The 25,672-nt window shown below is 37.4% G+C and overlaps 1 protein-coding gene across 2 annotated transcripts in view; it reads left to right on the top strand.

The window, feature by feature from the left end:
* Positions 1-25,672, top strand: part of STX8 (syntaxin 8) — a 226,396-nt gene that overhangs the window by 52,446 nt on the left and 148,278 nt on the right. For both annotated transcript variants that reach the window (XM_015597349.2, XM_006922384.3), the window contains one exon: positions 11,085-11,177. In XM_015597349.2, coding sequence (XP_015452835.1) covers positions 11,085-11,177 — 93 coding nt within the window. The remainder of the gene's footprint in view (positions 1-11,084; positions 11,178-25,672) is intronic.

The raw sequence follows: 25,672 nt of genomic DNA, 5'->3' as shown, positions 1-25,672 counted from the left end.
ATCGACTCACTGAAAGACTGAGACCTAATCATAGGACTATATGATACTGCCCCTCTCTCCACACCTCACCACCACATTTTAGTAAAAAGATCTGGTTATAGCAGTTCCTTTGACCTGTACATCATGTCTGGCTATTAAGAAAAAAAGACCATCTAAAAAGCAAAAAATTTAATTTGAAGAGACAGAGCAGGCATCAGAACCAGACATAGTAGGGATGTTGGAATTATCAGACCAGAATTTAAAACACCTATGGTTAATATGCTGGGGACTCTAATAGATAAAGTAGACAGCACTGAAAAACAGGTGGGCAATGTAAGCAGAGAGATGGAAATCTTAAGAAAGAACTGAAAAGAAATGTAGAGATCAAAAACACTAACAGAAATGAAGAATGTGTTTGATGAGCTTTTTAGTAGATTGGACACAGCTGAGGAAGGAATCTCTGAGCTTGAGATATCTCAATAGAAAATGACACCTCAAAAAGTGGAAAGCAAAGAGAACAAAGACTGATAAAAAACAAAATATCCAAGGACTGTGGGACAACTACAAAAGTTGTAACATATGTGTAATGGTAATAGCAGAAGGAAAAGAAAGAAAGGAACAGAGGAAATATTTGAAACAATGACTGAGAATTTCCCCCAAATTAATTTCAGACACTAAACCACAGACCCAGGAAGCTCTGAGAACACCAAGCAAGATAAGTACAAACAAACAAACAAAAAACACGCCTAAGCATATCAGTTTCAAAGTACAGAAAATCAAAGATTAAGTTATGAAAGAAGACAGAAGGAAAAAATACCTCACCTATAGAGGAACAAAGATAAAACTTATATTCAACTTCTCAGAAATGATACAAGCAAGAATGGAATGAAGTGAAATAATTCACCCCCCAAAACTCCACCAACCTAGAATTCTGCACCCTGTGAAATTATCTCTCAAAACTGAAGGAGAAATAAAGACTTTCTTAGGCAAGCAAAAATTGAAAGAATTTGTTGCCAGTAGACCTGCCTTACAAGAAATGTTTTTAAAGTTCTTTAGAGAGAAGGAAAATAATATAGATCAGGAACTTGGGTCTACATAAAGAAAAGAAGAATATCGAAGAAAAAAATAAGAGAATTATGTTTTTAAAAAGTCATTGCCACTCCTATGTTATCTTCCAGGAGTTTATAGTTTTGTGTTTTACATCTAGGCCTGTGATCCATTTTGAGTTAATGTTTGTGAAGGATGTAAAGTCTGTGTCTAGATTCATTTTTTTTTTTTTTTTTGCCTTTGAATGTTCAGAACCATTTGTTGAAAAGACTATCTTTGCTCCACTGTATTACTTTTCCTCCTTTGTCAAAGACCAGTTGACTCTATATGGGTCTATTTCTGAGCTCTCTGTTGTGTTGCATTGATCTACCTTTCTGCTCTTTCACCAGTACCACACTGTCTTGATTACTATAGCTTTACAGTAAATCTTGAAGTCAGGTAGTATCAGTCCTCCGGCTTTGCTGTTTTCTTCAATATTGTGTAAGCTATTGTGGGTCTTTTTGCCTCTCCAGATAATATTTAGAATCAGTTTGTCAATATCCACGAAATAACTTTCTGGGATTTTGATTGAAATTACATTGACTCTATAGATCAAATTGGGAAGAACTGACATCTTGACAATATTGAGTCTTTCTGTCTGTGAACTTGGAATATCTCTTCATTTATTTAGTTCTTCTTTGGTTCCATTCATTGTGATTTTGTAGTTTTTTTTCTTATAGATCTTGTACATCTTTTGTTAGATTTATACCTAAGTATTTCTTCTTTGGGGGTGCTAATATAAATGGTATTGTGTTTTTAATTTCCAGTTCCACTCATTCATTGCTGGTATATAGGAAAGTGATTGGCATTTGTATATTTATCTTGTATCCTACAGCCTTGTTATAATTGCTTATTAGTTCCAGGAGATTTCCTGTTGAATCTTTTAGATTTTCTGCATATACAATCATGTCATCTGCAACCAAAGAAAGTTTTATTAATTTCTTCCAAATATGTATACTTTTTCTTATCTAATTGCATTAGCTAGAATTTCCAGTACAATGTTGAAAAGTGAGCAGGGACATCCTTGCCTTATACCTGTTCTTAATGGGAAAGCTTCGTATTTCTCACAATTATGTAAGCTGTTAGCTTAGTGGGGCATTTGTAGATATTCTTTTCAAGTTGAGGAAGTTTCCATTTATTCTTAGTTTCCTGAGAGCTTTATCATTAATGGATGTTGAATTTTGTCAACTACTTTTCCCACATCTAGTGATATGATCATGAGATTTTTCTGTTTTAGCCTGTGAGTGTGATGGATTACATTAATTGATCTTTTAATATTGAACCAGCCTTGCATACCTAGGATAATTCCTACTTGGTTATGGTGTATAATTTTTTCTGCATTGTTGGATTTGACTTGTTAATTTTTTTGAGGATAGGATTTTTGCATATATGTTCATGAGTGATATTGGTCTGTAGTTTTCTTTTCTTGTAATGTCTTTACCTAGTTTTGGTATTAGGATAATGTTGGCCTCATCAAATGAATTAGGAAGTGTTCTCTGTGCTTCTATGCTCTGAAAAAGAGAATTGTTTTAATTTCTTCCTGAAATGTTTGGTGGAATTCACCAGTGAACCCATCTGAGCCTGATGCTTTCTGTTTTGGGAGGCTATTAATTGTTAATTAAATTTCTTTAATAAATATGGGACTATTCAGATTGTCTTTTTCTTCTTGTATGAGTTTTGGCGGCTTGTGTCCTTCAAGGATTTGGTCCATTTCATCTAGGTTATCAAATTTGTGGGCAAAGTGATCATATTTCTTTATTATCCTTTTAATGTCCATGAGATCTGTAGTGATGTTTCTACTTTCCTTTCTAATAGTAGTGATTTGTGTCCTCTCTTTTTTCCTTAGGAAGCCTGTTAAGAGGCTTATTAATTTTTATTGATCTTTTTAAAGAACCAGCTTTGGTTTCACTATTGATTGCCTGTTTTCAATTCATTGATTTCTGCTCTAATTCTTATTATTTGTTTTCTTCTGCTTACTTTGGATTTAATTTGCTCTTTTCTGGTGTCTTAAGGAAGAAACTTAGATTACTGACCTTAGATCTTTTTTAATTTGTGCATTCAATGCTATAAATTTCTCTAGTCACTGCTTTTGCTGCATCTCATTTTTATAAGTTGTGTTTTTATTTTCATTTAGTTCAAAATATTTTAACATTTCCCTTGAGATTTCTTCTTTGACTTGTATTATTTAGAAGTGTATTATTTAATTTCTACATCTTTGGGGATTTTTCAGTTATCTTTCTGTTATTAATTTCTAGTTTAATTCTTGTAGTCTGAGAGCAGATTTGTTGTGATTTCTGTTCTTTTCAATTTTTTATGGTGTGTTTTATGGCTCAGAGTATATTCTACCTTGGTTGAATGTTCCATATAAGCTTGAGAAGAATGTTTATTCTGGCGTCATTTAATAAAGTAGTCTATAGGTACCTGTTATGTCCAGTTGATTAATGGTATGGTTAAGTTTAATTATGTTTCAATATTTTCTGCCTACTGGATCTGTCCATTTCTGATAGAGGGATGTGGAGGTCTCCATGTATGACAGTGGATTCATCTATTTCTCCTTGCAATTCTCTCACTTTTTGTCTCATGTAGTTTGATGCTTTGTTGTTAGGTGTATAAATGTTAAGGATTGTCATGTCTTTTCAGAGAATTGACTCCCTTATCATTATGTAATGCCCTTCTTTATCCCTGATAACTTTTATTTGTTTTGAAGTCTGATCTGAAATTAATATAGGTACTCTTGCTTTCTTTTGACAGTGTTATCTTTCTCTGTCCTTTTACTTTTAATTTATATGTGTTTTTATATTTAAAATGGGGTTCTTATAGACAACATGTAGTTGGCTCTTGTTTTTCCATCCACTCTGAACAGTCTCTGTCTTTTACTTGGTATAATTTTGCTTCTTCATTTCAATCTGGATGCCTTTTATTTCTTTTTCTTGACTTACTGTACTTACTATAACCCTAGTACAGTGCTGAGTTGAATAAAAACATTAAGAGCAGACATTTCTTTATTCAGTACTGGATATTTTATATTTGTAGAAAAATTATTGAGATTTTTTTTCTAGGATGCAGTTAAGTTATTTGGGTCTTACTTTGTAAGGTGGGTCAGAGCAATGTTTATTTTGGAGCAAAGGTCAGCAAACCATGACCTGTTTGGCCACATCTGGCCTGCCACCTGTTTTTGTACGACCTACAAGCTAAAAATGGTTTTTTCGTTTCTAAGTAGTTCACAAATAGTCAAAAGAAGGATATTTTGTGACTATAAAAATTATATAAACTTCACAGTTTACCTTCCATAAATGAAGTTTTATAGGAACACAGCCATGCTCATTCATTTTATGTATTATCTATGGACGTTTTCCTGCTACGATGGCAGAGTTAAGTAGTGGCGCCAGAGACCATATGAACCACCAAGCCTAAAATATTTACTACCTGGTCCTTTATATAAATGTTTGCTGACTCTAGTCTAGAGGTAGTTTACCTTGGTACTGAAATAAAACCATTCTGAGTGCTCTGCCTGATTTCTTTTGAATTATGAGGTGACCCAATCAGTGGGAATATGAACTAGACCAACCCCGTTTGCACTCAGAGGATCACTCTCTCTAACCCATTCAGGTGGATCTTACCCTAGCCTAGGTTAATTTCCTCACATAAAAGCCCCTGATCAACACTCTGTTGAACCTCAAGATGGACCCTGTGCAAATTTCCAGGGTCTTCTCTCTGCGTAGCTCTCTCCTCTCTAGTTCTGTGTCCTGCATACTTTAACCACCTTGACCTATTTGATTCTTCTCAATTCATGGAAACTGCCTGGCTCCACCTGGGTTCCTCCATCCCCACACCACAGCCTGGGAACTGTCCCAAGGCAATAATCTGAGGCAGTCTAGAGCTCATCTCATTTGTTTCCCATTTCCCAGGGAATGTCCTTCAATTCCTGACATCCGAGTCTTGAAACCGTTGTTTTATATATTTTGCTTGTGGTTTTGTGTTTTTCTTTTCCAGTTGTTTTAGGCCGGAAGTAAATTTTGTCAGTCAATCCATCTTGGCCAGAAGCAGAAGTCTAATTCTACTTTGAACTCCCTTTTTACAGTGAAATTATCTAGTAAATGAGACACTGTGCCTCCCTTATATCTTCAATTCTACATACTTCATCCATTGTTATACTTGAAACAAAGTGAAAAATTAAGAGCAACACAGCTTTACACATAGCATAACCATTTGTTTGCAGTGCTTATAACTCTTCAGGATTCATGGTTCCTGAAAAGCGTATCTTGCTAGATAATACTAATGATTTTTCTGGCATTGTTGCTTTTTCCAGGAAAAACTGTTTTCATTTAGGAAAAATATCCCTGTCACTGAGAAGGTGCTACATTTGGAGATTACTGTACCTGCAAGTTTTTGTCATTGAGTTTCCAAAACAGAGCATCCTTAATGAGATGCTCACCCTTTGAAAACCTCTTGGCCTTTGTAGTTTGTTGGAACGGTGGGAGATGAAGGAATTGAGTAGGATAGCAGCATGTATTGTAGGTCAGTTTGTTTTTCTACTTTTACCTTTGTGTTTTGAAATGCTATATCCCTGTTTGCTTTCCTAGCAAGCTTATTTTCAAAGATAAATATAAAAATGGAGGTAATCTTTACATAAAACCCTTATCAGCCTTCCTCTGCCTCAACTTGGTACCATGCTGAGGTTGCTATGGCTTTGCTGCATTGCTAGGTCCTGCACTAGATAAAAATAAGGAACCATGAGGGGTCATTTTTAACTTCCTTTTGCCCATAGAATCTGTTAGCCTTTCTGTACTTTAGTTGACCCTTGGAAACACTTTGAAAATCATCCTAAAATAACAGTTTATTGGTAGAACTTAGACTCGAGGCAATGAATGCCTTCCTTTCCTAACTTAGAAAAGGAAGTATGCCTCATGACAACTGGTTAGCCAATCTTGGTTTCTGTATTACTTAAGCTGTAATTGGAGGCACAAATGGACATCAGGCAGTACTTGGGTGAGGTGATGACAATCACTAGATCACTTCAAAAAATCTCTGAGATAGAACAAAAGAAGGTAACCTTCTGATTAGTATAGACCCTTGTCTCAGTTGATGGCAGGCCTTGGAGAAGGTATGAAATATCGTTTACTCAGGAGGTCTCTGTTAATAGGGTTTCTTAATTAGCTCCATCTATTCTTACCATTATTCTATAAATGTTCTGTCTAGATTCTAGCAGAAAGTTGCATATTAATTTTGGATTTCTGTGTTGTTAGGCCTCTAAATATTTTCATGTGATAGGGATGGTATTTAGTCAGACTCCATTTTACACTGGTAAATCTTAGTGCTAATCTTTGAACCCTTGCAATCATTACTTCACAGACAACTTTCTTTGAAGATAACCCTTTCTTGTAGCTGTCACTTTTATCAGGATTGCTTTACTAAAATCTCAAAACAAAAACAAAAATAAAAACATCTATGCTTAGATGTCGCCCTGAGTCTTTCTAACATAGTGATTAACTTTATCCAGCTAGACCTAATCTTTTCCTTTTTAGTTCCTTACTGCTCCTCATCAGCTCCTATATGTTAAATGTGAGAATTTTTCATTGCTTCTCTCTGGGTACCAGACAATACAACATCAGCTGTTTTTCTACTACATAAACTCAGAGGGCTATCTTGTATTGACCAAAAGCCCTTTCATATGTCTAGCAGAGACTGTATTTCTTATTTCTACATACCTAGAGGGCCCTCTAGTCATTCCTCGATTTAAACATCATTTATTAAGTACTTGCTCTGTGCCACCAGTTGGGCTCAGATCTAGGACAAAGACATAGGAAAAGAGGACACAGCCCCAGCCCTTGGGACCATTGTCATGTGCTCAGTCAGAGAGAGGCCTGAGGTTGCAGTTCTTTGGAAGTTCCCTCTGTTTTATTTACTTGTTAAAATATCAATAACTTTTTGCTGTGGAAAATTTCAAACATGTAAAAGTAGGGAGACTAAGATAATGACTCCCCTGTACTCATCAGTTGCTTCAGCAGTTATTAACTCAGAGTCCATCTTGTTTCACCTACATGTCTACTCATGTACCCATCCCTTGGATTATTTTTGAAGAATATCTCAGACATTACTTCATTGGTGATTATTCCAGAATATATCTCTAGATTATGTTTTTAAAAGATAAAGACTATTTTTTAAAAACATAACCACAATGACATTATCACCCATAACAAGTTAACAATAATTCCTTAATATAATCAAATATCAGTCAGTGTTCAGATTTCCATGATTGTCCCATGACTTTTTTTTTTTCAGGTTGTTCAATTCAAGATCTGTATATAATCTGTACATTACAACTCATTGATATGTTCCTTAAGTTTCTTTACTAGATAGGTACCTTTGCCAACTCTCCTTTTTTTCTTGACAGTTTCTTGGTTGGAGAAACAGGGTCATTTGCCCAGTAGTTTCCCCACCATCTAGATCTTGCTATTTGTATCCCCATATATTAAAATATTCCTCTGTCCCACATATACTTTCTGTAAACTGGTAGTTAGATTTAGTGGCTTAATCAGAATCAAGTTTGTTATTTTTGACAAGAATACAGTATGATGGCTCCCTTTATTTTTAATCTACAGCCACCAGATAATCCTCCCACAATCATATGACATTGGTTAGAAGATGGTTTTTCTGAATATCTAAAGATAGAAAGTCACCGAACACCTGATTATTCCAAAGAAATTTTCAAAAAATGATCATATTAGTTTTTTTTTACTATCATGATAAATTAGTACAAACTTAGTGACTTAAAATATAAATCTATTACCTTATAGTTGTGTAGACCAGAAGTTCAATATGGGACTCAGTGGGCTAAGATCAAGGTGTTGGCTGGGCTGAGTTCCTTTCTGGAGGCTCCAGGGGAGAATTCATCCTCTTACCTTTCCACTTTCTGGAGGCTACCCACATTCCTGGGCTCATGATCTCCTTCTTCAGTGTTCAAAGCCAGTAAGTTGTATCTCTCTGACCCTACTTCATGTTTCCCTCTGACTGCAGCTGAGAAAGGTTCTGTTTTAAGGACTCATATGATTACATTAGGTCACCTGGATAATCCAGAATAATCTCCCATCTCAAATTCTTTAATGTTAATCACAACTGCAAAACTCTCTTTCCACGTAAGGTCATATATTCACAGACTCCAGGAATTAGGACATGGACATCTTCAGGGGGTCATTTTATGTAGCACAAAGGTCATCCTTTTTTAAAAAAATTAACAATAAATAAATAAAACCCCACAAAAATATCAAAAAATATTAAAAAATGACAAAAATTAATAAAAAAAATGAAATTGAAGAATTAATAGAGTATGGTAAATTGCAAATAATCATTTGTGATATAATAACTTGAGATACGTGATAGGGTAGGGCAGATTACAGTAATGAGCTATTATTATGACGTAGTGGTTCTGCACAATTCTTGATTGTTTTCGTTTTTGTAAGTAGCAGCATTTTGTTTGGTTTATTGTCTCTAAAATGATCATACCATCTCCCCTTAGAGATGCTGCTTTAGGACTTGGAGAAGCCAGGTCATCAACATGATTGTTATATACACAGCATCTCAGTTACCTATGTCTTTGGATTATGGAATGAAAATTTACTGGAGCACTTAAACATAGTGAAGAGGTGCTAAATTTTTATAGAAATGATTTGAGTGGAGCAGAATTTTTAGCCTTCTTTCTGTTTTGCATTAGAGAGATAACCTTTAGGTAGTTAAGTTAGACAGTGAGTCAAGGCTGAGAGAAAAGGGTGCAGCTGAGTTATTTTTCATTCATAATCTATGTCCTTACTAGATAAAGCAACTTCATAACTTGATTTTCCTTATTAACAGCAGTAGAAGAATCTCCTTTTCTCTTTTTAGATTGTTTTACCTTTTAATTCACATTGACACCTGACTGTCAGTCCTATATATAGATTATTTTTGGTGTGTATTTGGAATTTTACTATAATATTGGTCATCCTATAACAGCACAAGGTTGATGATAGATTTATCTTGGAGGCCATCCAAGAAGTTGTTACTAAAGACCAAAAAGATCTCATTATAAAGTGATTTTGCTATAAAATGGTCCCTTAGAACGATCCCTGGGGACAGCAGTTCATTTATATAGTTTAAAAAGTACGTAGTGTCAAAAAATGTCACTAAGGGGTTCTTACCTCACACCATTAGTTTAAATAAATTCCAGACGAATTAACGAGTTAAGTGTAAGGAAAAAATATAAGTAAATGTTAATGAGATCTTGGATAAGAAGACCTTTGTGATTTCTGCTTTTGTAGATGTCTCTTTATGTGAAGCAGTCATTTTAAAAAAGCCCATGAACAAATGAAGCTGCAATTGGCATATTACCCTCATCTGCTATATTGCTTGGGTAGAAAGAGTCATTAGATTGAGCCTCAGAGTGTTCTTCCAAATGCACTTGAAAGCAAAGGAATAGGTTCTTAAAAAGAGATCACTGAGACTGCCTAGTTAAAAAAAAAAATCAAAAATCAATATCAAATTTTAAAGAATCTTGAATAACTTGAGTTTTCTTTTTAAATTTTCAAAATCTAGAAAAGTAATACATTTTCAGTTTTAAAACAAATGCTATTTTATTGTTTATAGTTTTGTGTCCTGCTTTTGTACTTAATAACATGTCATGGACTTCTTTCAACATCAAAATATACGTGGGCAATATCACTTTTAGTGGCTATATATTGTTTTACTATATGAATATACGATACGCTTTTAAACAAATCATTGTGTTTGGGCATTTAGGTAGTTTCCAGTTTTTCACTATTATAAATGTATCAGTGCAGGTCCAATCAAGAGAAAGAAAGTTGAACAGGAAAAGTGTAATATACAAAATTATTAACTATAACAGGGAATCTGAGTAATGAGGTATTCACTGGCAAGAAGTAAAGAGAACAGAAATAACAGGTAAGATGTAATGTCCCTCAGGCCCAAGGAAGTGCCCCATGTCCCCAGGGCTGAGATGCAGATCTTATGTAGGACAGCACAGCTGGCGGGGATGGGGGTGGGGAGGATGGTCACTGGATTTCAGAGAAGTCACTGTAGTGCACAACTGGAATGTACCCTCATGGGTACTGGGGAATACTGTTCATGGAGAAGTGTCTAAATGAAAGCCCTCTATTATAAAATTCTCCAAGGAAGTGGTGTGTCATGAGAATTTGGTGGCCTTGGGGTGCCCCTGGCCACTGTACACTGAAGGAGCTAGATATTGAAGAAGCTGAGAGCACTGCAGGAGCCTATCAAAAGAGCAAGCTGAGGGCAGGAAACAAAACCCTTTTTGTAATGTCTTTTTAGTCCCCTCTTCTGACAAAGCTGGCAAAGGAAAAAATATTTATAGGATACAGATCCATTTTACAGAGCAGTCAGAAAAGGGTGAATTTGGTTTGGAGCTAAAAGACAATAATCTTCATAACCAGCACAGGAAGCAGTGTTTCAAAGGATATCCTTGTATATGCATCATTACATACCATCTGATGTTTTCTTACATACATTCCCAGACATGGAATTAATGGAGTAAAAAGGTAGGCACAGTTTGCTCTCTAGAAAAGTATATTAACTATCCTCCTGTGACATAGTACTTAGAAGCATCCTGTTCTTCACACTTTAGTTAACCGTGGATATTAGCATTCTTTTTCATTTTTATTTCCTGTCTATATCCTTTGCCCATTTTAAAAACTGGAAGATTAAGTCTTTCTTATTTATTTGTACATGCTCTTTGTGTATTAAGTATTGGATAATTTAAATGTTTATGTAGTCAAATCTTATATTCATTTTTGATATTTAAAAATTTAATTCATTTGGAAATTGTTTTAGTTGAAGGTATGAGGTAGGCATTTAATATTTTCTTTATTTTGTCTGAATAATGTTAACTGTTTTTCCTCTCTTTCCAACTGATTTAATCATATACTGAATTGTGTTATAGATTTGGGCGTATTTCTAGACCTTAAATTGTTTTCCTTTGGTTTTTAGTTAATTATTTTACTTTTTTTTTACAGAGCAGGATGCAGGCCTCGATGCCCTTTCCTCTATCATAAGTCGCCAAAAACAAATGGGGCAAGAAATTGGGAATGAGCTGGATGAACAAAATGGTAAGAACACGTCTGACATTTACCAGATTTGCCATTTAGTATGAATACTGAAGGCTTGAATATTTGTTAAATGATTTTAATATTACAAAACATGCAAAGTGGTTGAATATCAATGGATTGTTATATTTAATTCAGTTGAGGATGGTTTGTGATAGATTTAGATTGTAGTTACTAAATACTGTGTAAAGAAATTTGATTAAAAAAATTCACAGTTATCTGTAGCTACTTTTAAAAATACTTTGTTTTGTGATCCATTTATTCCAAGAGATTTCTTTTATGTGTAATATGGTGAAATTGCTCAATGCATTGCATACTGACGTGAGGCACACCAGAGCTGCGGGGAATCCGTGTCATCTACATGCCTGGTGGAGCTGGCTCTTCTTCCATTATAAATACCAGGCTGCTGAGCAAGAGTGCTTGAAGATTTTTATTCAGGGCTTAATGTGATGAATCTAGTTGGAGATAGATTAATTTGCAAACCACAAGCATGATGGCTTGGGAGAGACAGAGCTTTAACTTGAGAGCCCACCCGAAAGGCTCTTGTGTTTGAGGTGTGAGGCCTGAGGGTACGGGAGCCTGAATGAGAGTTGGAGAAGAGAGGATGGAGGTGGAGGAATGATGGTGCTTTAACTGTGATGGACACAGTCAGGGGAATTGAGAGAGTCACTGATTTGTGAATGGAGATCATAAGTCCAGTTTGGACTTGTCCAGTTCGAGGGGCCAGTAACAGATCCGAGTCGAAGTGTTTAGTAAATGGTAGGATATATGGTACCAGTGCACAGTGAGAGGACAGGACCAAAGATAAGAGATATGAGAAGCTTCAACATAGAGGTGATGTGTGAAAGTTGAGTTTCAGTGAAGCCTCAACTACGTGCTAAAGACTTTAATCTGTGTCATTTCATTTAATCAGAACACTTTAATCTGTGTCATTTCATTTAATCAGAGCATTACGAAGGCAATATTATCTCTTGTTATAGATGAAGCTCAGAGTGGCTGAGAGACCTCTTAATGGCACATCACTTACACATGATAGAACTGAAATTCTAACTGAGGTCTTCTGATTATAATGTGACTGACTTTTCTACTGCTTTAGCTTCCTCTCTAAGGAAGACAAAGTAGGGAGCTAAAAGTAGAAAGTAAGAGAAAGTACGAATTTAGTTTTGGCCATAGTACCATGGAGGCTCATGGTAGAATGGCTTTCAAGTAAAGATATCATGTATGAGCCAGCATGGAAGCCCCAGGAGTAGGCAGATGCTCATTCTGGAGGGAGGGCTGCCCCTGTCAAAATTGTACAAGTAGTACTTTTCTTGATCTCTATGAAGAATGAGTTAATTTCTTCCCATAATACTATTCCATTTATCTACCATAAATAAATAATAAATAAATTATATCTATCATTCATCATAAATAAATAGATTGTAAAGCAAATGGAGTAACTATCTTAACAATCCTTATACTGGTTTTTAGTAGTTTAAGTACAGAGAGGAGGGCAATTTAGTCCTTTTCCTGACGGTGCTAATGTGAACGTGCTAATTCATGTATTTGTATGTAATTCAGTTATTGGCCAGTTTCTTCCTTGAAAGACAGTATTGGTAAGAAAGTTAGCTCTGTAGAAAATCTGCCTATTATATGCATTGTTCTTTATTCCAAGGAAATTTAGCCTATTCAGTGGCTCAGACTAGAACGGACACTAGCCACCATGGTGAATCATGTCCATTTTATGATGTGCTTAGATAAGCCACTGTGTAGTAATCTATGGGTAGATGGTTCACACTTTAGTAAAGTGACTTGCTGACTTCCCGGATGATATCACCATACATTTTTCCTGCATAAGCAATCGTGCCAGCATGTCCTTATCTTATCTTTCATCTAGTTCAGTGGTTATCATACTTTGGTGCGTATCAGAATCACCTGGGGAGCCATTAAACCTCCCAAAAGCCCAGGCCAAACTTGAGTAAGATTCCTGTTGTTATTCTGACAAATTATCACAAATTTAGTGGCTCAAAACAGCACTTACTTATTCCCTTATACTTCTTAAGATCAGAAATCTGAAATCAGTTTCGCTGGACTGAAATCAAGGTGTTTCTCCAGAGGCCCTGGGGAGAATTCATTTCTCGGCCTTTTCGAGCTTCTAGAGCAACATTCCCTGCATCCCTTAGCTCATGGCCCCTTCCTTCATCTTGAAAGCCAGCAGTGTAACATCTTGCTTCAGTTGTCTTCTTCTGTGTCAAATCTCTTTCTCCCTCCCATTTATAAGGACACTTGTGATTACATTTAGGCCCCAACCACATAATCCAGGATAACCTCTCAATCTCATATCCTAATTAATTAATTTATAAGAAAAACTTAATTATAGTTGACATACACTCTTCAATTAGTTTCAGGTATACAATATAGTGATTAGATATTTACATGACTTATGAAGTGATCACCCCAATAAGTCTAGTATTCATCTGATACCATACACAGTTATTACAGTATTATTGACAATATTCCCTATGTTGTACTTTATATCCCTGTGACTGTTTTTTATAGCTGGCAATTTGTACATCTTAATTTCTTCCCCTTTTTTATCCTTAATTTACCAACACATGTGCAAAGTCCCTTTTACCATAGGAGGTAACATTCACAGATTCCAGGGATCGGGATGTGTGTACATATTACTCAGCTACCACATTACTTTCCTAAACTTCCAACATGAAAATTCAGCTGAAGGGCTCTAACAGACCTTTACAATGATAGTTCACTGATATGTGTATGAAATCTTTGATCATTTTGTGTCCTTCAAGGAGCATAGTTGTTATTTTCTAGCTCTTTCACAGGACATACTGGTTTCCTCCATGCCAGTATTGATACCGTTGAAACAAGTGGTCTTCCTTGTCGCCTTGGTTTCTTTCAGAAAGCAAGGAAAAGCACAAAGATTGACAGAGAAACATCAAAAGGATTGGCCAAATCTGGGATATTTGAACATCAAAAAGAATGATGAGGACTGGCACATACTAGCAGAGATTTGTGAAATAGCTATTTTATCCATCAGAACCATGCCTCTATAGTTCTTCTTGGTGCTGACTTTAAGCTTTGGCCAATGCCAAAATTAAGTCTCAGAAACATCTACTTTAGTCAAGTCAATCCCGTTCATTTTCTTGTTTTGCATTCTTTTCCAAAGGCCCTATCCTCTTGAGCATGAACTTATGGAATTTTTCGGTAAACCAGTATCACAGCTCTTAGTTCTGGAACAGCATCTTAGTAGTCTGACAGGAGCCCTTTGTGCCCAGCCATCCATACAGTTAACCTTGTACTGAAGGGCACTAAACTCTGTGGTTCCATAAGGTGACCTCCTTGGTTCTGCTCTCTGCTCCTCACCAGCTCCCAACCCCCACATCCAGCATACATTTAGGTCTCTCATTACTGGCATTGTTATTTAACTGCTACTCCTTTTCCTCATTAGGCTTGGTCACTGGCATGTGAGCAGGATAATTACTGGTGTTGGTCTGACCCTTTTTAACTCTATATGAGAAGATTGGAGACTGAACTCCTAAATTGATGTTAATTCAACCCTTCAGCTTTGTGGTTATGTTCTAAATACAATGTATTTTGTTAGTAAGATTTTGATACTTGATTCCAAAATGGCCTGACTGGCCTTTATCTTAGCCTATTATTTCTCTCATTTAATGAAAACCAAGAGAATAATCCAGTAGGTTAGTAAATCAAATAGAGATATTACAACAAAAGTGGCATCCTTCTCCAGTGTCCCAGACTCCTTATCACACATTCGGGTCACAATAAAAATCCAGATGGGAGTGCAACCCTGTTCTCAACACCTATAGCTATAACTCTTTTGATTTTGACAAAAGGAATTAAGGATAATTATAGCCCTAACAGGGATATAATTTTTATCCTTAGAGAGTCTCTCAGTTCCAGTGAAAGAAAATGGCTGACTCTGCCCTATTTCTGAGGAGCAAATGTGCACATCAGAAAACCACCAGCATAACTGCAATCTCTCTGGGAGGCCACCACAGAGAAAACCCAGCTTATTTTGGCAACTAATAGAAAAATACCTCATGTTTGTCTATGTGTACATATGTATACATCCAGGTCTAGAATGAAGATGAGAACTGGGGAGGCGTGTAGGAAAAATGAAAGGATGGGGTTAAAATGTATGATTAGAAGAGTTTCTGTCTGTGGCTAGGATGGCAGATGTGTATATGTATAACTATGTGGATGTTCTTCTGTGCATGTGTGTGATTTATATCTAATGTGAGCATATGAGAAGCAATATAAAAGTATAGTACTAAATATGTTCTTAGTATATTCAACAAGGGCACAGGTTCTCAAACTTGACAGCACATTGAAATCATCTGGTGAGCTTTAAACAATACTGATACTTGAGCCTCATCCCTAGAAATTCTGATTTGATTGGTGTAAAGTACTGTGATAGGCAGAAGAGTGCCCTCCCCCGCAAATATGTCTACATACTGGAACCTGTGAATGTGTTAGATTACATGGCCAAGGGGCATCAGGCTGCAGATGGAATTAAGGTTCCTAAATCAGCTGACCTTAAATAGTGATATTATTCTAGATTGTCTGGGTGGGCCCACTGTAATCACAAAGGTCGTTAAAAGTGGCAGAGGGAGGCAGAAATTAGAAGTCAGAGTGATGCAGTGTGAGAGCGACTCAATCTACTGTTTCTGGCTTTGAAGATGGAGGAGGGGGCCACAAGACAAGGAATGCGAGTGACATCTAGAAGCTGGAAAAGGCAAGGAAATTTAATTCTCCCCTAAGGAGAATTCAGCCTTATCAACACCTGGTTTTAGCCCAGTGAGACTCATGTCAGACTTCTGACCTCCAGAACTATAGGGTAATAAGTTTGTGTTGTTTTAAGCCACGACGTTTGTGGTAATTTGTTACAGCAACAATAGAAAACCAACTCAGGTTGGGTCAGTGGCAGGCATGGTTTACTTAAGATCCCTGGCTGATAGAATAGCCACCATTTCAAACATTGCTGGTCACTTTGCCAGAAAGTAAGAGAGTTCTAGAGGGCCTTGTTTCTGCAGTTAAATTCTCTGGCCCAGAAGTTACATGTCAATTTCATTGCCAACTCACTGGTCAGAGGTCATCATGTGCCCCCACCTAACCACTAGGAAGAATAATCAGACCGATATATCTTATTGAGGGGGACCAAAATTATTGGTTTAATAGCACAAATGAATATCACAGGGGCAATATTTAACAGTTAAAGGCCAGACTGCCTCTGATGCGTACTAGCTGTGTGACCTTGAGCAAGTTACTTTCTCTGTCTTAGCTTTCTTGTCTATAAAATAGGATTTTTAATGCTTATTTTATAGTGTTATGAAAATGAAATGGGATTTGTGTAAAGCTCTTAGAATAGCGCCTCACACATTATGAGCACTCAAAAAGTATTTTTTTATTATTAACTCTGTTTATTCACAGTACAGACTTTTGGTCAAAATAGTAGACTGTGCTAACGGCAAAAATCTCCCCACTCCCTTTTCCAAACACATGGAAATGTTAGATGAAATATTTTTAAAAATTGGTTTCCAATTCTTAGTTGAGTTTGGAAGCAAGAAAGAGAGTTCTCTAGGTGTCAGAAATGAAGGCACAAACATATAGCCATGAGTGGAATCGAAGCCTCGTAGCCCTCAGGGGAAACTGAACCAGATATGTACCTCAGGGCCTAGCATCTAACACCCACACAGAGATGAGAATTGGGCTGTGGTCGCTCTGAATTGTGAGGGGCTGAAATGGGCTCTCCATAGAAAGCCAGGAGCTGGGAAATGGCAATTTTATGGGAAAACTAACTTCCACTATCCCCATCCAAGAATGAGATGCTCGTTAGGCCACCCACCTTGGGCCACAGCCACCCTTATATTTTTAACATGCATACCTAAGTTTACATTTTTCTAACAAAGTCTAAAGCAAATAAATATCACTGAATAAATCAAATTTAGAATTCTTAAACTTTCCCTCAAATTCCTCATCTTTCATGTTGTTTTAAACTGAAGCTCCCCCCTTTTTTTTTTTACAGTCAGTATTTTATTTAGATTTACCAACATGTTTTACTGATTTCTGTTAAAATTGTTGTATACATTCTACTACTGAGCTCTTCTAATTGATTTTTTTTAATTTTGAGAACTCTACTTTTAAATGCCAATTAAGCTTTAATGCTCACAATTGCTTTTTTTCCACAGAAGTATGTTTTTAAAGTTGTAAAATCTTTTAAACCTTTCAATGCTACTAGTTAGAACTTAAAATTTTTACTTCTGTTCTTTGCATTATTTCTCTTTTCTCTCAGTAAAGTTTTGGTTCATCTCGGTCTTTCCCTTGTATGCTTTTATGGGTTGAATTATATCTCCTCAAAATTCATATGTCGAAGTCCTAATTTCTGAAACTTCAGATTGTTACTGTATTTGGAAATAATATATTTAAAGAAGTAATTGAATTAAAATGAGGTCATTAGGGTGGGCCCTAATCCAATACGGTTGATATCCTTATAAGAAGAGACAATCAGGATATAGACACATCCAGAGGGAAGACCATGGGAAGACACAGGGAGAAGATGGTCTAAAGAGAAGGAGGGACTGCAGAAGAAACCTCAAGCTGACACCTTGATCTCGTACATCTAGCCTCTAGAACTGTGAGAAAATAAATTTCTGTTGTTTAAGACACCCTGTCTTGGTACTTAGTTATGACAGCCCTAGCAAACTAATATACATACAATGGGCTTTTCCTTGCATATTTGCTAATTCTTCATTGACTTTGTATTTCTGAATTAAGGACCACGTCGATGAGTATAGGCAGGTGGCATAGGCTTTCTTTGTATTTAGGTAGGTTTATTTACGCCAAAACCTTCTTTCTTGAATGGTTATATACTCAGTATAAATGGGGAAGGTACACCAGTAGGCAGGGTTTTTTTTTTTAGGGTATGTGGTTAGGTAGAAGAAGACAGAAGCCAATCCAGGACACTTTGCTGTAATCTTTACCCCAAAATTACACAGGTAAGAACTTTAACCTTGGGGTGACATCTTTTATATGTTATATTTCTTTTCTCCCCTTTGTTTATCCTGGAGGCTCTTTTTTGACTCATTCTCTAGCCTGGACACCATGGCACTCCCCAGGCAAACCTTCCTCTCTAGAGAAAGCTACGCTGGTGGCTCCAGCTGGGAGCCAGGACTGCAGACTACAGTCTACACAGGACAGGGCTAAGGGCCAACTGGCTCAAGTGTTTTGTAGACAACTCTCTACTCAGATGCTCTGATTCCTGCCTGACAGCCACTTCTTTGTAGGCATTTTTGTGTCCCCATAGCAATTGACTCCAAGCTTGGAGCCTCTCCAAGGTTCTATCAGGAAGAAAGAGCTCCTGTCTGTTACTTTAATTATGTATTTCAAGTTGAATTTTTTTTTTTCAGTTTTGGTTTACTTGTCAATACAGTCCCAACTATCTTTGTTTTTTAAGAAAGACTTTTAAATGACTCATTCACTGATAGCACTTCTTCATGTTTTCTGTGCCACCATGGATTTATTCTTTCAAAATATCTTTTCTGGCATTTCATTGTGTCTTGGGGAGGAAGGAGGCAGCTAGGTATGCTTACTCTACTGTCTTTTTTATGAGGTCATGGTATTATAGAAATTGTTTTGCTGAAACAGCTAGTATTCTGGAAGCTTCAGTTAAACAAGTTTTTAATATAGTCTTGTTTTCTAAGGCTTCTGTGATTTGAGGGCTTCTGTGATTTTCTAGGGCTTCTGTGATATGTTTATACGTGAATTCGCCTAAAGATAAGACAATTAAAGGTATGGAAAGTGATTATTTTCCATGTGCTTATGGTATTAAATACTTGGTAAATATAAAATCAGTTCTTTATCAGAACATTCATTATTTATCTCTAGGAAGGAGCTAGTTAATAGAAACGGGGGCTGCTAGGAGAGAGAGAGAGAGAGAAACTACAATTATGTCATTCCAACAATTGTGAGACACCAACTGGGTGTCTAATAATTTAAGTCAATTTTGACACTATTTACATGGAGTTGATGTCAGATTCCAGGTTTAAGGGCTTAGACTCAAAAGACTTCCTTGACTCTAGGTGCCAGCTGCAAGTCCCAACTATCCCTGAGCACGTCTGCCCCACTAGCTATAAATACAGAGTTCCCATCTTCCCCCTTCGAGATTTAGTAATTTGCTAAGATGACTTACAGGACTCAGGAAAATGCTGTGCTTATGATTACAGTTTTGTTATAAAGGATACAAGTCAGGAAAGCCAAATGGAAGAAGTACATAGGGCAAGGTCTTGGGGTGAGGGTAACCATAGAGCTTTCATGCCTTCTCCAGGCACGTCGCCCTCTCTAGCATGTCACCCTCTCCAGGCATGTCTCCCTTCCAGCACATCAGGGTATTCACCAACCTAGAAGCTCTCCAAACCTCATTGTTCAAGAGAGTTTTTGAGGCTTTATTACAGAGGCATGATTGATTATATCTTTGGGCACATGAGGAACCCAGCTTCTTTGAATTTGCTGACTCTGCAAAAATGATATTTAGACACATGCACAGTGTTTATCATCTGGCTTTGCTGCTAGCTTTTAACTCTGAGGATGAAATAGGTTGGGCCCACTTTGGGTCACAAGGACTTGTTTTACCCTTCTAGTCTAGTGCCTGCTTTACCCCTTTCTTCTAGACCCACATCTTGGTCTTCACCCTGGCCAGTCTGAGAGGCCATCTAATGAGAGACAGGCAAGGATTTTCCAAAGGAAAAGCTGTGGAAACAGTTGTTAAGGAAAAGGGCATTTATCCTCAGGCCCCAGAACAGCTGGCCTAGGTGATTCATCAGGCTTCCTTTCCCTTGGGCTTTGCTGCAGTCCCTATTCTACTTCCAAGAGGGAGGCCATCAGGCCAGCTGTAGCAGTTGAACTGGAGAATGGATGACAAAAAAGCAAGCCAAAATGAGAGACCAGAAAGGACCTCAATAGAAAGGCCAAGTGATCACAGCTGCAAAGAGCAGGTCACACTGGAAGCTCAACCTCCTGGCCACTTTGGCCCAATGATAATATTGTTGCTCCTCCTTGGTGCCTTTGCAGGAAAGGGAAACCTAGAGCTCTTCTTGGAGGCTGTGTTGGGGTCCTGAAGACCACCCCCAGGTTTGGCGATTTGCTAGAAGGACTTATAGAACTCAACATATATTTACCTATTCACTAAAATTTACTTATAACCCCCAAATTAATACTTGCAGTGCTTTTGTAATTATTCACAGACGTGTAAAGAGGTGAAAAATTTGAATGATCCATTGTGCACATTCCCAGCCAAGGTCAAACAAGGTGATGCTCTGCCTTTTAATTTTTGCTCTCATACAGAGATGACCAAAGGATAGAGACACCAGCTCTGGGCCAGTTGGATGGGGTTTGAATCCCACCTCTGGCTCCTGTTAGTGGGGCGGCCTCACACAAGTCATTTAACACTACTGAACCTTGTTTTCTCTTTTGAAAAATAAAATAAACTCTACCACGTTGAGTTGTTTTTAGGATTTAAGGTATAGTCTATGTGAGATATATATGTGTGTGTATATTTTATAGATTACATATAGTATATATAAATATATATTGTATATATTACATATAATATATAAAATATATAATGTAATATATAAAATATATAAAAATATATATGTAAAATATAAAATATACACACACATGTACACATACATATTTTCTTTAGGAACAAGGGTTCAGTATTTGCTAATTTGGGGTTCATGGTGACTTGATAGAACGTAACCACCACAAATAACAAGAATCGACTCTAGTTATACTCATGGTTATGATTCATTACAGTGAAAGAATACAAAGCAAAGTCAGCAAAGTGAAAAGGTGCATGGGGCGAAGTCAAGGGAAAACCATCGGGCCTCTTCCAATGAAGTCACAGTGGATGTACTTAAATCCCCCGACAACAACTTGTGACAACACCTGTGAAGAATGCTGCCGCCCAGGGTTTTTTGAGGGTATTGGTCACAAAGGTACCCTCTGCCTGGCATGTTCCCAAATTCCAGACTCCCAGAAGGAAAGCAGGTGTTCAACATAAGCCATATTGTTTATACAACTTAAGAACAGTTTTTCATACTCTTATCACTTAGTGGTGGGAATCCTCCTCAAATCCAAGCTCCCAACTGCCATCTAAGGGCCAACTTTGTAAGCAGGCACTTCTGAGAAAAAGCAGTTAGGCCTGCTGTGTTTTCTTCTGAACAGAGGCCTACACCAACTATGATTTATTTATCATGTTATTACATTTCCCTGTAATTAGAGGGTCTATGAAAGAAGGAAAACTCTGGGTTCCTGAGGAAAAAGTAGGAGTGTGCTCTTCAGAAGGAAAGGGATATAGAAAAAAAGTAAATGCCATTGAAGACAGACTTCACTCTCCACAGTTTTATCTAGAATATTTGAAGGCCAGTTCCGCTATTGAAAACCTTTAGCTGAGCTTGGGTTCCTTTTAGGAGTCTCAGAGAATATGCTCTTAAAAATGGAAGTTTAGCATATGGGGCGGTGAAAAGGATTGAAGAACTTCGGTAATAAAAACCAAAGCAGCAGGAAGGAAGTGGTCTGATTAGAACCAAGTGCTTCGGCAGGGAAAGATAGCACAGAAAAGGAGCTGAAATTGCTGAGCAGTAGTTTCAATTGATTTAGAATCTTTAGAGGAGCTGGAGCAGGAAGGTAATGGGGTCTTGACAGTTTATTTTGGGTAGAGACACGATGTTCTCTTTCCATCTCGACAGTCCTGCCAGGAGAGAGAAATCTTAAGAGACAACATTTTGAATACAGTGATAAAGACCTTTTATTTTATTTTATTATTAATACAATTGTTTAAACTATTTTAAACCAATCAACTTTAGGAACTAGAGTGACATCAAAGGCGAAAGTGTTCTGTTAGACAGTTTGATTAGTTTGAAATCCATAAACACAACTTTAAAAAATTTTTATTGTGTACCAAAGAATTAACAACTGGTTAGAGTATGTTTATAATGAGCTTTTGAGTATATTTCAGTGGTTAAGGTTTATACACTTATGACTGAGTGAGCTTAAGGAGACCCCAGTGTGTCTCTGTATGTCTTGGGGTTGTTTGGGTAGGATAATTCAAATCTATACAGAAGTGACCCTCACTTCTGTCTCTGGATTCACTCCTTACTCATGTAGGATTCATGCTAGTAAATTCATTCTAAGCCTGGCCAGTTTCTAGGGGTGGGAGAGGATGTCCTACATTTCAGAGAAGCGAGAGCATGTGGAAGTCATGGTTCGGGACACCTCCACACCTCTGTGCCGTTTTCCTTTTCTCCTCCTCTTCCAAAGTGAGTGCTTCTCCAGGAAGCTCTTTCCTCCCACAAGTAACTGGAGTGCTCTTCCTGCTCCTCAAGGAGAAGAGAAAGGTCTTCCTCCGCTGATGTTTTCCAGTTGTGGTGGTGTCAGTGAGGGAGGGAGTGGGTGAGTGCTCCCTCTGTTCCTTAGCCCTGGACGAGGGGAACCTCTATCTTTATCTTTACATTATTATAAAATCTGGACAGTAGATGCTATGTTTTACCTCAAAGAGCCTGCAGCATGGTGTTAGTGATTGCTTAAGCTTGAGACTCAGGGAAATTACTTAACTCTTCCATATGCCTCTTATCTCATTTTTTAATGGGAAAAGAATAATTCTCATCTAGAGTTTTTGTGAGGGTTAAATGAGATAAAACCTATAAAGGTCACACTGCCTAGCATATAGTAAGTGTTCAACAACTGTTTGTTGTGGTTGTCATCACGATACCTTGTGCTTGGTAGGTGGTTAGTGAAGGTAGAGTTGAGATTCCACTGGTTCTCATGGACCGTTGGGTCGCACCGCTGTCCCTGTTAACCCTGTAGGGCTGAGGAAGCCGGGAGGAGGGCAAACTGGACACAGGTCTATGTCACTTTGTTGTTGGAAATGAGTGTGAGGATTTAATATAATTATATCTTTTAGGATGAAACTGGCTAGGAATCTGTAATACCCTTTTTGAGTTTTTATTGTTTTTTGTAGAAATCGAAGAGTTGGCAAATGTCTCTGCAGTGCTTATTTCCATGCTCTGTGTTGAAATGTCAAAATGTTAGTTCTTCTCAGCAGTCAAAATGTCTTTCATCTTGGAAGTAGTACTTAATTTTTCTCCCAAGGTGATTAATGAATTTAGTCCACTAGGGAAATAGATGCTCCCCACATGTTTTCCAAGACCGTCCTGCTCAACCTGTACATATTCATGTTTTAATATTTCTTCCATCAGATTTTCCCAATTTTTTTAACCCTTTCCTATGAACTTCAGGGCATGAGAAAAGGGGGAGAGAATACTGAATAGTATGGTGGTTAAGAACAAAGGCTTTGGAATTGGAGAGACAGCCTCCCCTACCCCACCCCATTCTCTAGCTGTGGGACCAAGAGCAATTTACCTAATCTTTCCAGGTTTTGTTCCGCATAGACCAGGGATGATAACAACTACCTTATGGGCTGTGAGGACTAAACTAAATAGGATCATGCATAGGCAGTATTTAGCACAGTGACTGCCCCAAGATAAGCCCTGGAAGTCCTCAGTGCATGGCAGCTCTTGTTATGGTGCTCAGATACCATAGAGCACTATTCAGTTTTTCATACTCTGTGATGACAGGCGTGCTGCTTGAAGAAATGTTTGAACTCGCCTTTTTGAAAGTTCAGTTTCTCCAGGTAATCCTGCACACCTGTGATATGGCTGATCTCAGGGTATAAATTTCTCCACTGCACAACATTTCCTTTTCACCACGTACAGTTCATTTCTGATATTAGTCACTGAACTTGGAACCTTCTGGTTTTGATTGGCTAGTCAGGGTTCACTGAGGCAAATTCTTTCCTGAGATTGCTCCATATGTTCAGGAAAGGGAGTGTTTGTGAGCTGCACAAGCAGTAATATAGACACGAAGCCAGAAGACAGCAGTATGTTGCCATTTTCAGCTACTCCCAGAGGACAACTGGGCAGGATGATTAATATTTTAGCATCTTTGTTCTTTCTGTTTAGTTATAACACTAGAGCTGTTTAAATCACTCTGAAAATAACACGCCTGACATTTCTCCGGTTTCAAAAAAACCAACAACCTGAAGTAATAATCCTCTGCCTATTACTGAGGAAGTGTTTTTGGTGAGAAAGGAGAGAAAATTGCATGACTTAGGGGAGAAAAATAATTCTGAATAGCTTCGTGGTGGAGAATACATTAAAACCTGAAGAGCCCAAAGGCATGACCAAAAGTATGTTTTTAAGAGGCCACGATTGGCATAAGAGGGCACTTGTGTTCCATAGCTAGTCCCTGTGTCTGGCTCCGCACTTGTCTGGAACATTTATTATATGCCCTCTTTTGCCACTCTTCACTTAAGAAACACACTTGAAGTTTTTTAGCACTTAGAACCCTCCAGGAATCTCAGTATTATACTTAGTAAGTACCAGAGACCAGAGATCATGGTTCGATTTCATATTTAAATACCTTTCTTCTTATGTTGTTTTAAAGTCTAAAGGCAAAGTTGTTCAGCAGTCACTTATTCAGCCTACTCTGTGTAGGCATGGAGCTAAATTCAAGACTTTAAGGATTATACCTAGCAGGAGACTTATTACATAGGTGTAAACATTTGCCTGTGTCATAACTGTATTCTTAAAATAATTGCACATCATAACTGAAAGATCATAATTGCAGATCATAATTTCAATCCATCAGCATACTTTTCTATTCATAGGAATGTCTCAGAAAATCTATTAATAAAGCAACTCTTTGATAATTGCCTCTTGCAGCTGCTGATTTTTAAGAATCAGAATAAAGAAAGGTATAGAGCATAGATGATAACTGTCTCAAAGCAGAATATTTCAATCTTGTGATAAATAAAATATTTGACTTTGAATTAGGGAGTTGACATTATTTTATTCAGAGGAAAGAACTTAATACTAAAAAAAAGTTTCTTAATGAAATAGATTCCAGTGATACCTTTTTTTTTCCCATCAATAATTCTGTAGTAGAATTGTTACTATGTATTGAGTGCCTGCTGTGTTCCAGAAATTATTCTTCCTGGTTTACGTAAAGTATTTTTTTAGTCCTCATAGCAACCCTGTGAGTGGCAGTGCTATTCTCATCTTACAAGAGAGAAAACCGATGCTCAGAGAATTGAATACTTGCTGCATAGCAATAAGGTGGCAGAGTCCACTCGCGCTGTATACCATTCAGCCACTTAGGCATAGGGATATGTTCTGGAATGGGGATTCTTTGACAGTAATCCTCAGTGAGACTCTCTTCCTCTCTCTGTAGAAGATCAGGGAGATCTTGCTTCACTACCTTTAGGGCCTAAGTTGAATGGATAAGTTCTTTCCTGGGCTGTGGCTTAGATATCCATCCGGTCCTCACCTTCTGGTGCTTGGGGAGTGTGGCCGACTCCTCAGCTGATACATTTCCCTAGCTAGTTCTTTGACTCTCTTTTTTAGCTAATATTGCCC

The sequence above is a fragment of the Pteropus alecto genome, unplaced genomic scaffold (genome assembly GCF_000325575.1).
Source record: "Pteropus alecto unplaced genomic scaffold, ASM32557v1 scaffold398, whole genome shotgun sequence".
Lineage (NCBI taxonomy): Eukaryota > Metazoa > Chordata > Mammalia > Chiroptera > Pteropodidae > Pteropus > Pteropus alecto.
This window is presented reverse-complemented; position numbering and strand designations above follow the sequence as displayed.